Consider the following 13,910-nt stretch of genomic DNA (forward strand, 5'->3'; position numbering starts at 1 on the left):
ATTACTTGGCAGTAATTCTGCTATTATAAAATCATTGAATGGAAGCTATTTGAAGTTTAAATATTAGCATTTTGAACCATACATAAGAAGACTGAATAGTCTTACACAGGACCACTCTTACCCATCTGGTTTGAAATTTTCCCTTTTGCACATGGAAGGCAATCATAACAGCAAAATGGCTTCCCTTCTATTTTCATCTTCCTGTATCCTGGATAGCAATTGTCACTGCATACAGAAAGAGGCTGAACCTATCAAGAAGTGAAAGCAGGATTTATTACAAGGCATGCATTTTATTTCATAAAATTCTACATCAGTATGGATTTTACTTTTAAATAATAAGTGTTGGATGTTCCAAAATCTCCTGCATTTAGATAAATTATAATAAATTATAGGTAATGAGAGCTAGAATCAAAAGTGAAGGCGGGTAGCCCAAGAATTGGAGAGGTGAAGATAGCATCATTTGGCCAAGCAAAAATCAAGATCCAGAAGAGGCAAAATATAATCAAATAGCCCAAGCTTGTAAAGGTGAAGTGAGGAAAGCTAAGGCTTACTACGAAGAAAGGCTTGTGACAAAAGTAAAAAAAAAAAAAAAAAAAAAAGCTTCAACATGTTAAAAACAAGAAAAAAGTCAAGGAAACAATTGATCCATTGCTTTGAGAAAATGGCAAGTATGTGACAAGTAACAGGGAGAAAGCATAATTACTTAACTCATTTTTTGCATCTGTCTTTACACAAAGGGAAAAAAAAACAGTCCAACCTATCAAAATAAAGCACCACAAAAAACAGATTAGGAACACAAGTTAAAATAGGGAAGAAAATGGGAAGTGAACATCTGTCTACCCTAGAGGAGTTCAAGTCACAAGGAAAGGATAGATTATACCCCAAGGTTCTGAAGGAACTGGCAGACGAGATCTCAGAACCACTGAACTATATCTTTCAAAGATCCTGGAGCACCAGGGAACTGCCAGAGGACTGAAAAAGAACTGATGTGGCTTCCATTTCCCCAAAAGGAAAAAAATAGAACCATGAAAATATAGATCTATCAGCCTGACCTCAATACAAGGGAAGATTCTGGAAAAGATAATCAAACAATGAACCAGCAAACACCTAGAAGCAAATATTGTAATAACCAAAAGCCAACATGCGTTTGTCAAAAACAGATCATGCCAGACTAATCTTATTGCATTATTTGACAAACTGACAAAATTAGTGCACCAGAGGAATACTGATGATATAATTTACTTGGACTTCACTAAGACATTTGATAAAGTAGACCATAACCTACTATTAGATAAAGCAGAAAAATGTGGGTTAGACAGCATCACCACCAGATGGATTTATAACTTGCTGACCACACTCAATATGTAGTTCTCAATGGAACTACATCTACATGGATGGATGGATGCAGTGGAGTACCCCAAAGCTCTGTTTTAGGCCCAGTACTCTTCAACATCTTCATCAATGACTTGAATGAGGGGATTGTGCTGCCTCAGCAGTATATAGCTAGTGTAGGAATTCAGAACTGTCTCCTTTAAGAAACTACCTCATGGGAAATGTAAGCAGAGACTGCTTTATGGAAATGTAGTTCCATGACATGTGATCACATCTCTGTTTCTGATTGGCCACTGGGCATTCTGCCCATGTGTAAAGTTTATAGCTAGTCAGTTTAAATGTTTTTGTGAACCGGAATAGTAGTGTTTGTATCTCTGTTCAGCATGGGAGTGAAATCATCATCTTTTTACACCACGTGATGGGACAGATTATGGAGAGTCAGAAGTATTTTAACACTGAACTGTAAGTTTTGCTGTTAAGAATGCCTGATAATAAACTTGATCTGAATGAGATTTCTAAACTTGGAGTTAGCTGCACGCCCAGGGCAAGCCTACAACGCCCGAGGTAGAACAGTAAAAAGATGGTGATGTTTTTGCTCCCCTCAAGTAAAAAGATGATAAGCACCCCTCAAGTAAAAAGGGATGTTGCAAACTCTGTTTGCATTTTAACTGAGAACAGCTGCCAGGATTCCCCCACCCCCTCTTGGAGCAAAGAGAAACATCCCGTTTCAGTGAGAAAGGCTGATTAACTCTCCTGAGATGAAGGACTTTGTTGTGATTAAGAGAATGTGCTAAAAGGAGGGGGAAGAGTTGCATGAAAAAAACAGCCTCCACAACCTGGCCAGCTCAATCTACTTTGAAAAGCCTGTTTTTGTTTATGGAAGAATGCTCACAGGCTGTTACTATTGTCTATGAATTATTGGGAAAAGGCACAACCCCTTCAGGAGGTACCAAGCTAGCAAGGTCCAAGACGGGTTCCGAGTCCGGGTAAAGACCCTTAGTCTCAGTTATAGTATCTATCAGCCTCTGTTTTGCTGCTTGTTTTTCGGCTGCCATTGAAACGGGGAGAGAGGGCATGGTATTTGGGAGTGGGAAATATACTGTACAGGAGGACTGTTAATTGGGAGTTGTTCCCACCATCTATTGCGCATGTGGCAAGGAGGGGAATTTCCCACCAAGGCCAACTGTCCGGCATACCTGATGATGATTTTTGAAGATGTCTCCCACCTGACAGCTGTGGAGATATGGGACTGGACTATGGACTGCGGTTACCAAGGGGAGGGGAATGGTATTGATATCAAATGCTTCACAAGCTTTTGCTCAGATCCAGCTTTGCTTAGCTTCTATTTACTTATAATCAGTAAATCAGGTGTGCATGTGCGAAGGAATGGAATGGCGGCCAGGCTTTTTCGCCTTAGTACGATCTGGCAAAAAAGCACTGGGAGCCTTTGGAACCGGCTTCTTACTGCTCTTATTGTGGTCCTCCGGGATAACTGACATTCAGGGGACGTGTGCAGACCAAAAACCGAGGGGAGCCGATGATTTCCACCAGCCTAGGACTCCAAAATCTCCAGCGCAGCTTGGCGATCTCAGCGGCGAAAACGGCGGCTCCATAGTGACGATGGAGGCATTTGATAGCATTTTGCGGTGGTTTCAGTGGTCGTGAGGTTTCTCAAGCCTCCTTTTACAGCTTCGTGAGCCTTCAGTGACTGTGTTAGCCAATTATTGCCACTTTTTAGAAAGGGAGAGATCGATCAGGGCTTCTATTCGGATCAGGTGAATCGGGCGGCTGGCTGGGTGCACCGTGGCCATAGCCTTTTCTGGATGCCCCCCCCCCCTTCACATTTGGCTCAGTTCTTCCATCAATGCTACCTTTTCCAGCAACGCTGCTCTTTCCACCAACGCTATCTCTTTTACCAACACTGCTCCTCCATCAATATAGCCATCAACACTGCTATTTTTTATTAATGCTGCCTTTTCCTCCAACGCTGCCTTTTCCACCAATGCTGCCTTTTCCATCAACGCTGGTCTTTCGTTATTCTGGGCTGGACGAGTGAGGGTATTTACAGCGAACAGGGGGGCCTCCTGCCACCCCTCAGCACCCCCAGACTTTTGGTCCCTCCCAGGCTTATAGGAGAGGGGGAATACAAGATACCCCCTGTATACCATCTCCTGCTGGCTTTTCAAGCAACATTGCTCTCTTGTTATTCTGGGCTTTGACTATCTGTCTCTCCTCAAATATATGCCTGGGGCATTTGGACTGGCTTTTTCAGCCCCAATTGTTGTCATCATTATCTTCTCCAGCTGGACCTTTAAACAACAAGCCCTTATCTAACCACAATACCAGGACTCTTGGCCTTGCTATCGCAGCTATTTTAGCTGTTTTGACTACTATGAGTTGCAATTGCTCTGGGAGTACTAACACCATCTTGAATAACACACTGCAGAGGAGAAGACTAAGAACATTAAGACCTCCTCCCTCATATTAGCACAAACCTTGTATGAACTTGCACAGCTGCGCAATTTTTTTAACTTGTATGGTGAGTGTATGGGATATGTGTGCGATTGAGTGAATGATCCCACTTTTTATTGTTATTACTGTTGTATTTTCTGTGTTTTTAATTATTATGTGGGGACTGTTTGTGTGAGTGAATGAGTATGTTTGATTCGGAGGACCTGCCGAGGAATGTGGGGGTCACCGAGGTGGTTGGGGGGATCATGGACACGGGAGAGGGCCGGAGCATTACGGTTGTAACGGGGAGGGGCAGATATGGCGGGGAATTTAGGGCAGGCCATTACTGGGGAAGGAGGGCTCGCTACATCACAGAGATCCCTCCTTCTGGCCCTAGGAGTTCCACTCCGAGGCCAGATGGCGCGAGTGATCAGGACCCCGGTCTCAGGCTGTTGTCGCTAAATGCCAGGTCTGTAGTTCACAAGGCTCCCCTCATCCGGGACTTAATTATACACGAGAGGGCAGACCTGGCATGTATTACTGAAACCTGGCTGGGCCCGGAGGGAGGAGTCCCCCTCGTAGAGATGTGCCCAGAAGGATTTCAGGTGCTTCATCAGCCGAGAGCCCAGAGAAGGGGTGGGGGTGTGGCTATTGTTATCCGAGAGTCTCTAGCACCTCGTAGGATCCCTGCTCCGGAGCTTGTCAGGTGTGAGTCCCTGCTGGTGAAGTTGGACCTCAAGGGTCAAGTGGGTTTGCTGCTAACGTACCTGCCTCCCAACAGCGTTGCAGCAGCCCTCCCCTCGCTCCTCGAGTTGGTAGCCGAGCTGGCGATTGATTCCCCAGGCTTATGGTTCTGGGGGATTTCAATTTGCCTTCGCTCAGTGAACACTCTGATGGAGCGCAGGAGTTCATGGCTTCCATGACAGCCATGGGCTTGACCCAGGTAATCCGGGGCCCAACTCACTCAGCGGGTCACACGCTCGACCTCGTATTCCTCTCAGAGCAGTGGAGTTATGATCTTGGTCTGAGGGGTAATGAGATCATACCCCTGTCGTGGTCAGACCACTGCCTACTGAGGCTTGACTTTCGGAGGCCAAACCCCCACTGTAGGGAGGAGGAACCGACCAAGTGGTTCCGCCCCAGGTGACTTATGGACCCCCTGAGGTTCCAGACGGAGCTTGGGGTTATTCCTGATACTCTCGCCCACAGTCCGGTGGAGACTCTGGTTGCTGCCTGGCACTCGGCAGCATCAGAGACCCTTGACCGGATTGCGCCACTACGGCCTCTCCGAGGCAGCAGATCCCGGGGGCCTCCTTGGTTCACCGAGGAACTCCGGGAGAGGAAGCGCCGGAGGAGACGCCTAGAGCACCTGTGGAGGTCCGATAAGTCCGAGTCGAACCGAGCACTCTTAACAACTTGCACCAAGGATTACATCAGGGCACTTAGGGCAGCAAAAAGATCTTATATTGCCACCTTGGTTGCGTCCGCTGAGTCCCGCCCAGCCGCCCTGTTTAGGATAACCCGCTCCCTCCTAAATAGGAGGGATATGGGGGAACCCTTGCAGGGTAGGGCTGAGGATTATGTCCAATTCTTAGCGGACAAAGTTGCTCGGTTTCGGTCGGACTTGGACTCCACCTCTGCAGATCCAGCCGAGGCACAAGAGGATGAATTGGTTGACCATCCCTGGGTTGAGTTTCAGGATGTTGCCCCTGGGGACGTGGACAAGGCCATGAGAGCCTTGTCCTGTGTACTGGACCCGTGTCCACCTGTGTACTGGACCCGTGTCCCTCCTGGCTGGTTGCCAACAGCAGTGAGGTGACACGAGGCTGGATCCAGGCGGTTGTCACCGCCTCTCTTTGGGAGGGGCACTTCCCCGCCGCACTTAAAGCGGCAGTGGTGAGACCCCTCCTGAAGAAGCCATCGTTGGATCCAGCTGCTCTTAACAATTACCGTCCAGTCTCCAACCTCCCCTTTGTAGGGAAGGTTGTTGAGAAGGTGGTGGCCTTCCAGCTTCAATGGTCCTTGGAGGAAGCAAGTTACCTTGACCCCTTCCAGTCGGGCTTCAGACCTGGTTACAGCACAGAAACCTCTTTGGTCGCATTGACCGATGATCTCTGGAGAGCCAGGGATGGAGGCCATGCCTCCATCCTGGTTCTCCTTGACCTCTCGGCGGCTTTCGATACCATCAACCATGGTATCCTTCTGCGACGACTGCGGGATGTGGGGGTGGGAGGCACTGTTTTGCAGTGGTTCTCCTCCTACCTCTCAGACAGGTCGCAGTCGGTGTTAGTTGGGGGGCAGAGATCGACCCCTAGGCCCCTAACATACGGGGTGCCACAGGGTTTGGTCTTATCCCCCCTACTATTTAACATCTACATGAAACCGCTGGGCGAGATCATTCGGAGGCACGGGATAAGATACCATCAATATGCGGACGATACCCAGCTGTATCTGTCCACCCCGTGCCACCTCAATGAAGCGGTGGATGTGATGAATCGGGGTCTTGAAGCCGTTAGGGACTGGATGAGGGCTAACAAGCTTGTACTCAACCCGGAGAAAACCGAGTGGCTGTTGTGTTTCCCTCCCAATAATTCGGCTAGTATTCCAACACTCAGGCTGGGGGGGGGGGTCAAATTCTACACCCCTCAGACAGGGTTCGCAACTTGGGAGTCCTCCTGGACCCACAGCTGACCTTCGATCATCATCTGACAGCTGTGACCAGGGGGGCATTTGCCCAGGTTCGCCTGGTGCACCAGTTGCGACCCTACCTGAACCGGGAGGCCCTCATAACAGTCACTTGGGCCCTTGTGACCTCTAGGCTGGAATACTGCAATGTGCTCTACATGGGGCTGCCCTTGAAGAGCATCCAGCAACTTCAGCTAGTCCAGAATGCGGCCACGCAAGTGATTGTGGGTGCACCTTGGTTCGCCCACATAACACCTATCCTCCGCGAGCTGTGCTGGCTACCTGTTGATCTCCGGGTGCGCTTCAAGGTGCTACTTACCACCCATAAAGCCCCTCATGGTAGTGGATCTGAGTACTTGAGAGACCGCCTCCTGCCAATTACCTCCCTGCGACCTATTAGATCGCATAGATTAGGCCTCCTCCGAGTTCCATCTGCCAGTCAGTGTCGACTGGCAACCACACGGAGGAGAGCCTTTTCAGTAGTAGCTCCGACCCTTTGGAATGACCTCCCCGTGGAGATTCGTACCCTCACCACTGTCCAGACCTTCCGCACAGCCCTCAAGTCCTGGCTATCCCGTCAGGCCTGGGGATAAAGATCGTAATCTGTCCCCACCCGAATGATGAATGAATGTTGTGTATTATTTTTACTCATGTATTGTTTCATGTTTACTGTTTTGTACCTCCTTCCCTATATTTTGTAAGCCGCCCTGAGTCCCGTCAGGGAAAAGGGCGGCCTATAAATAATAATAAAACTCAAAAACTCAAAACTCAAAAAGTACTCTTTCTTGGTTATTAAGTGAAGCAGCCTTCACAGTATCTTCTCTAGCCATGGCCGAAGGGTCAAACACACTGAACCCCATGCCTGAATTCAACACAGACTCAGTATTGGTCATCCAAAGCTCAGTATTGGTTGTCCAAACCTCAGAATTGGATGTCCAACTCTCAGAAAAGGCAGAGGCACCTCAGATAGCCCAGGGCCTAAGGCAGCATAGGAAGCCTATGCAGATTAAGTGGTCAAACCTCTTGGAGGAATGGGACAAGCTTTATCAAAAACATGATGGTCGGAAGAAGTTGCAGCATCTCTGCAACAAACTCAAAGATGATCTACCCCCAAACACCTCCACTCATTGGACGAGGAAATGGATGAAATCTTTGTGCAATGGATATTTTATGGAAGCTGCCTCAACTACATCCAGTCACAACTAAATGACGATGAAGAACTCAAGAAGGAGATGCTGTGCCTTCAGACGTTAAACAAAGAATGTAAAAAGCAGTTTCAATGTAGCAAAGACTTTATCCAAACCAGTCTGAAGAGGGAGACTGCCCCAGAGAAGAAGGCCGAATCCAAAGTGTCTCATTGTTCGTATACAACATCTCAGCTATCACATGCAATGTTCTCCCACATCTCCAAAACAGCTTCATCCCTTTACTTTACTCCAAGCCAACCCAATCTCGAGCGGGCACCAGTGTCTCACAGCAATCTTCCCATCCTAGCCAAATGTCATGGGCATCTAGAGCTGAGGGTCTAGCTGCCCGAGCTGCAGAAGAACAAGTCAAAGCTGTGGCGATCATGGCAACTCTTGATGTGGCAAAAAGGGTGCAATTGCGAAAGGAAGAGATGGCAAAAGCTCAGGCCAGCCTTGAGTTTCTTCAGCTCAAACAGGAGGGTGTAGAAAGGACAGCACGGGCCAAAGCTGTACAGACAGAGGCTGACAGAGCCTCCCTCAACTTCAGTCCTAGGAAGCTGGAAAAGGATAACCCATACAAGCATGTTAAGGCCTATGTGGATGACCTGAACTCACCATAACAGAACAAGGAGGAGAATCTCAACCAGCAGAATGACAAGCTAGTCAGATGGCTGACATTGTACAATCTGGATCACAAGATTCCTTCCTTGGAATTAGAAAACTTACTCTGACAAACCAAGAAACATGGGGTGATCAGGATAGTCCCTCAGCAAGAGAGAAGGATCTTCAGCAGGCAGTAGCCATGATTCATAGCCTCAATGTGGAGGTGAAGGAATCCTTGCTGGACCTAGTGATTTGAGCATGGACGTACAGCCCAAAGAATGGAGTCTACACCCAGACTCTGAGTCACCACAAAGGACAACTCCTAACCCTCATCCGGCCAAGGATCCTCAGTATGATACCAAAGTCCACCCAGAAGCGGCTGCAAGTGTCAATTGCCCATCAGTATGTGGTGACTCACCATCCCCTTGCTCATACCAATCTGCTTAGTGAAAGTCTACCTCGATGGGTGCCTAGAAGAAGCCGGGAAGATGTCTGAAATAGTAGATGTGCAAAGCTATAGCATATCAGTCAGTTCAGCACTTGACAGCCTCATCAATGTCTGAAGTGAAGAAACACACTTCAGGACATCAATGCGCACTGGGTCCCAGTGCACGGCATGGAGGAAAGTTGATAGACTGCATAAAATTGTTGGATGGGAATATACAGTTCTCACTGCCACCATTGCTAGAATGGGACGACCCACCAGATGATCGCAGTCAGATTGTGAAACCAGAGTCAGAAAGCACCTCACCTCACCTGAAGCACATGGCTAATCACTTTCCTGCTCTAGATCTCAAAGACAAAATCCTTCTCTTGCCAAGAGCAGACACATCCAATTCTTTCAACCCTCAAGAAGTGGTCAAGGACCCAAGGGGCTTGCCATTCACAGTCAAAACAGAACTTGGAAGGGCCATCTTTGGGATGGTTTGTGTCAATCAGCCACAGATCCCAACCCAGGCAAATGTCTTCACGACCTCCACTCTCAGTAATGGGATAACATCCCACTCGAGACCATGTCAAAAACACTTCGTGACTTCGACAAACAACTCTGATTTAGCAGCATCAGTGTTCCAGACCAGCAAAGAAGACAATGACTTGGCCTTGTTGATAGAGGACAAAGAATTTCTGAAGCTCATGGACAAGGAATTTCAACAGGATGCTACCAAGAATTGGATGACTCCACTACCCTTCCGCATACCCAGTCAATGGCAGACACGCAGAACTTGCCCCACCTCTGAGAAATGATGAGGAATGCTGGTACCTGCCATCCTTTGGATGTACCACCCACAAAAGCCAGGCCAGATTCGAGTAGTCTTCAATGCCAGTGTGCAATTCTAAGGCCTCTCTTTGAACAAGGTCCTTCTCACAGGACCTGGCCTCACCAACAGTCTGCTCAGCATGCTCATTCACTTCAGAAAGGAAGCCATAGCCATCATGGCCAACATCCAGCAGATGTTCTACTCGTCTACTTGTCAGAGAAGACCATCAAAACTACCTATGTTTCATGTTTTCCAGTGTCAAACAGCACAACCAACAGAAGCAAGAATTGGAGATGTGGCGTGCCTCCCTGAGTTGCAGCGCACATATATTCCCATCTCGCCTGTTGCCACAACAAAGGAAATAGCAGCCGTAGGATACATCAGGGTCTACGGTGGGGAGAACGACATACACTTCAGTTTCATCATAGAAAAGGCGAAACTAGCACCACAACTACCCCTCAACCATTCCCAAGAACAAGCTCGCTTCAAATGCTTCTCCAGACGGAGACCTCTCGTGTTGGGCTTAGCAGTGATTGTCCTCACCACACTCATGGCAGATGATACAGCTATCATCAATGCTCGACCTTTGGTTCCAGAGTCTTCGGAACCCAACTGTCTTCACCCTAGACACCTTTCTGACCCAGAAGACAGGTGACTGGCCAACACCAGCAGGGAACTTTGTTCCCAAAGACATGCATTGGAACTCATGGCCTAAGGGACTTGTGCATCAAGTCCTACCCAGTAATGATGGACTAGTGTGTCAGGTGGAAGTTCAAGTTGCGAAGCCGCTGGAGTCAGGCCGCAACCAGCAGACTTTCACCAAGAAGCTCTACACCAGAACAATCACCAACCTAGTACTGCTGCTATGGAAGACTGAACTAGAAGATTGAACCTCAAGCCTTGCATACTTTGTGTTTACATCATTGTTTGCACTGTTTGATGCTATGCCTTTGTGTAACTTAGTCAATTAGTTAGTTAAGTTTGGATGTTTGATGGTATGCCTCTGTTTATCTTAGTTAATTAGATAGTCAAATTTGCATTGTTTTATGCCATGCCTTTATTTGCCTGCAGTTAAAAGTTAGTTGATAATGGAATTTATAATTCCAGGCACAGAGTGTGCTGCCCCAGAAGTATATAGTCCAACAAGTAGGTCTTGTATAGATTAAATTGAATATCAGTACAGATATAGTGTGCATTGTTTTATCATCGCTCAAACTATTTCAGGACCAAGGAAGTGAAGCAGTAGCAATATATAATATTGATCGGGTAACAATATATAATCTTGGGTATAATCACTGGGACCACTTATTTAGTCTTCCACGGTTTCATCTCGTGCCAGGGCCTCAGGGAACTTGTATCTGCTGTAATGTGTATTGATCAAGTTTCAGATTTATGCATATAAAGTTAAAGGTAAAGGTTCGCCTCGAACATATGTTCTAGATGTTCCTGATTCTAGGGGACTGTGTTCATCTCCGTTTCAAAGCTGAAGAGCCAGCACTGTCTGAAGACATCTCCAGGCTAGCATGACTAAACAGTGAAGGGGCACAGAACGCTGTTACCTTCCAACTAAAGATGGTTCCTATTTTTCTATTTGCATTTTTACATGCTTTCGAACTGCTAGGTTGGCAGAAGCTGGGGCAAATACCATGTTCCCTGAAATTAAGAAGGGTCTTATATTCTTTTGACCCCCCAAATATTGATTGGGTCTTATTATCAGGGGGCTTATTGTTTTGGAGTTGCCAGGTGACTGTTCTCTTGCGAGCAGGTGCCTGAAGAGCCAGGCACAGCCTCAGGGGCAAAAGGCTGTGCTGTGTTGTGCTGTTGCAGCAGTGCAACATACCAGCCATGAGGTGATCATGCTCATGAGCAGCCACCCAGCAACCCCACTTACCAGCCAGGCAGAGTGTCACTCACAGACCCAGTGATATCTCAAAGACACTAAGCCACATGTGCTCTGCCCTCTCCCCCCAGCTCCCATGGCTTGATGCATTTGGGATACCCTTAGATCAGTACATGGTGCTCTGCCCGCTCCGAGCATAACTTATTCTCCGGCTTCCAAACTCTGGAAATCCACAGCTGAGTCTTTCGTCAGCAGCTGCTCTGGGAGTACACTCTATGGTTGTGGCCTGGCTGAGGCAGAGCGTACTCCCAGAGCGTACAACCATAGAGTGTATTCCCAGAGTGGCAACTTCTGGAAGACTCGGCATCCTACCTCCGAGCTTTGGAAGCCGCAGAAAAAGCCATGTGGCGGCAGTGCCAGCAGCGGAGATGCCCTGGCTCTGCAGGGAAAGTTAGGCAAGGGCATCGTGAGGCTGGGAGGTACGCGAGCGGGGAGCGGAAAAGTCGCTCATGCAACCCCCCCTCTCCAGCCATGCAGAGCCCCATTCACTGACCAAAGGGCATTCCAAAGGCACCAATCCATGGGAGCTGGATGGTGGCGAACAGACACTCACACGGCTTGGCTAGGTCAGTGAATGGTACTGTGCCTGGCTGGAAAGGGGGGTTGCCGGGCGACTGCTCATGAGCATGGTCACCTCATGGCTGCTGTGTAGTGCTGCTGCAATAGCTCAACACAGCTGTTCGACCCTGAGGCTCTGCCTGGCTCTTCGGGAGCCCGCTTGCAAGAGAACAATCGCCCAGCAACCCCCCTCTCCAGTTGGGCACAGCACCGCTCACCAATCTAATGATATCCCAAAAGTGCCAAGCAACATTAGCCTTTGCCCCCCCCACCCCATTTCTACGGCTTGGCGCCTTCAGGATATCACTAGGTCAGTGAGTGGCACTCTGCCTGGCTGGAGAGGGAGTTGTCCAGGGGACTTATTTTCAGGGGAAGGCTTACATTTTTGCCCACCTGAAAAATGTGGCATGGTCTTATTATCAGGACATGTATTTTCGGGGAAACACGGTAATGGGAGCTCATTCCATTATGCAGTGCTAGGGATTCAACCGCCGAACTGCTGACCTTTCTGATCGACAAGCTCAGCATCTTAGCCACTGAGCCACCATGTTCCCTGTAGAAGACATTAACATTAGAAAAAAAATCAACAGCAACTTTATAAAGAAGATGAAGGATTGGGGGATATTTCAGTTGCTATTGTGATATGTCAATCAGTTCAAATGACTGAATTATTTCCAATAGTTTGGAAATAAGGACTCTGAGGATGAGCAAGAAAGAAAAATTTACAGTCAGTAGTTGTAAATGATTTTCAGAGAACTAAAAAAAAGCTCAATAGGTTAAAAGAAGAACAAGTCAGTCTCCTGGATCTGATAGAGGTGGTTTCCCAGATACAATAATTAGCAAAATCAGGATAGACTATTCAAGGATGGGAAGACTAGAGAAGAAATACTGTTTGACAAGGCTGAAGAAGAATGGGAAGACAACGGATTAGCTGAAAGGAAGAGATCAAAGCAATTTGATGAGCTATTATATCAGAATAAGCATATATCCATATAGTGATTGTTGTTTCAACAATAATAACATTCAATAAACATGACTCCTCCTTTAAAATTAAAATAACTAAAAATAGCATGGAATCTGGAAATATTTGAATCAAATTAGTGCTACTGGTTGTTAATTAGTTATGGATTTTCCAAAAATACCCTGTTGCAGCATATGCAATAGTCATTAAACTCATCTAACCTTCAAATCCTAGCAAAAATAGACAGCAAAAATATTGAATTAAGTTATTTTTAAAATTGAAATCTATATTGCTGAAGAGAGAGAATATGCACAGATTGAAATCTGAGCAGGAAATACCTGGTTAAACAATGCAGGCCAGATGATGTCCTGTGTAGAAATGACAACTAGTTTATCCAGAGAATTTGTTGGGTTGATCTTTCCAACTTTGACTTTAACAAAGCTCTTGTTTGGGAAGGTGACCCAGTTGATAATGTCAAATCCAGTGTTCAAGTCTCCATTTTCATTAAAGGAGATTTCCTGTCCTGCAGTGTTATTAAAAGAGATGGTTCTCAAATAATGATGGAGCTAAACAGAAGCAATGGCAGAAAAGCATTGGGAAGGAAGGAAGGAAGGTAGGAAGGAAGGAAGGAAGGAAGGAAGGAAGGAAGGAAGGAAAGAAGGAAGGATAGCAGTGTAATTAAGTTGTAGATCATCCATTTAATATAACTGGACACATCAATATAATTTTATTCCTCCAATCCTCATCCTGGTTTATTCTCTGCCAGAGATGTTTGAAGGTCTGACAACCACACAGATTCTACAGCATCTAAACCCTTTCCTCCACATTGTTATAGGTTTGTTATCTATCCACAATTGCAAAAGTTTTTAAATCTTGGAAAGATGAGGAAAATGGAGTGAAAGGAGACTTAAAATCATTACTCCAGTGTTCTCATTGGCCATACCCTTTGTTCTGCAGCTCATTGAATTACAGAG

General features: G+C 46.7%; 1 protein-coding gene across 1 annotated transcript in view; it reads right to left on the bottom strand.

Annotated features, from left to right (window-relative positions):
* Positions 1-13,910, bottom strand: part of LOC116521776 (vomeronasal type-2 receptor 26-like) — a 34,362-nt gene that overhangs the window by 1,047 nt on the left and 19,405 nt on the right. Inside the window, exons 5-6 of the mRNA XM_032236432.1 lie at positions 13,275-13,502; positions 122-248 (exon numbers count right to left, since the gene is read on the bottom strand). Of these exons, the coding sequence (XP_032092323.1) occupies positions 122-248; positions 13,275-13,502 (355 nt within the window). The remainder of the gene's footprint in view (positions 1-121; positions 249-13,274; positions 13,503-13,910) is intronic.

The sequence above is a fragment of the Thamnophis elegans genome, chromosome Z (assembly GCF_009769535.1).
Source record: "Thamnophis elegans isolate rThaEle1 chromosome Z, rThaEle1.pri, whole genome shotgun sequence".
Taxonomy (NCBI): Eukaryota; Metazoa; Chordata; class Lepidosauria; order Squamata; family Colubridae; genus Thamnophis; species Thamnophis elegans.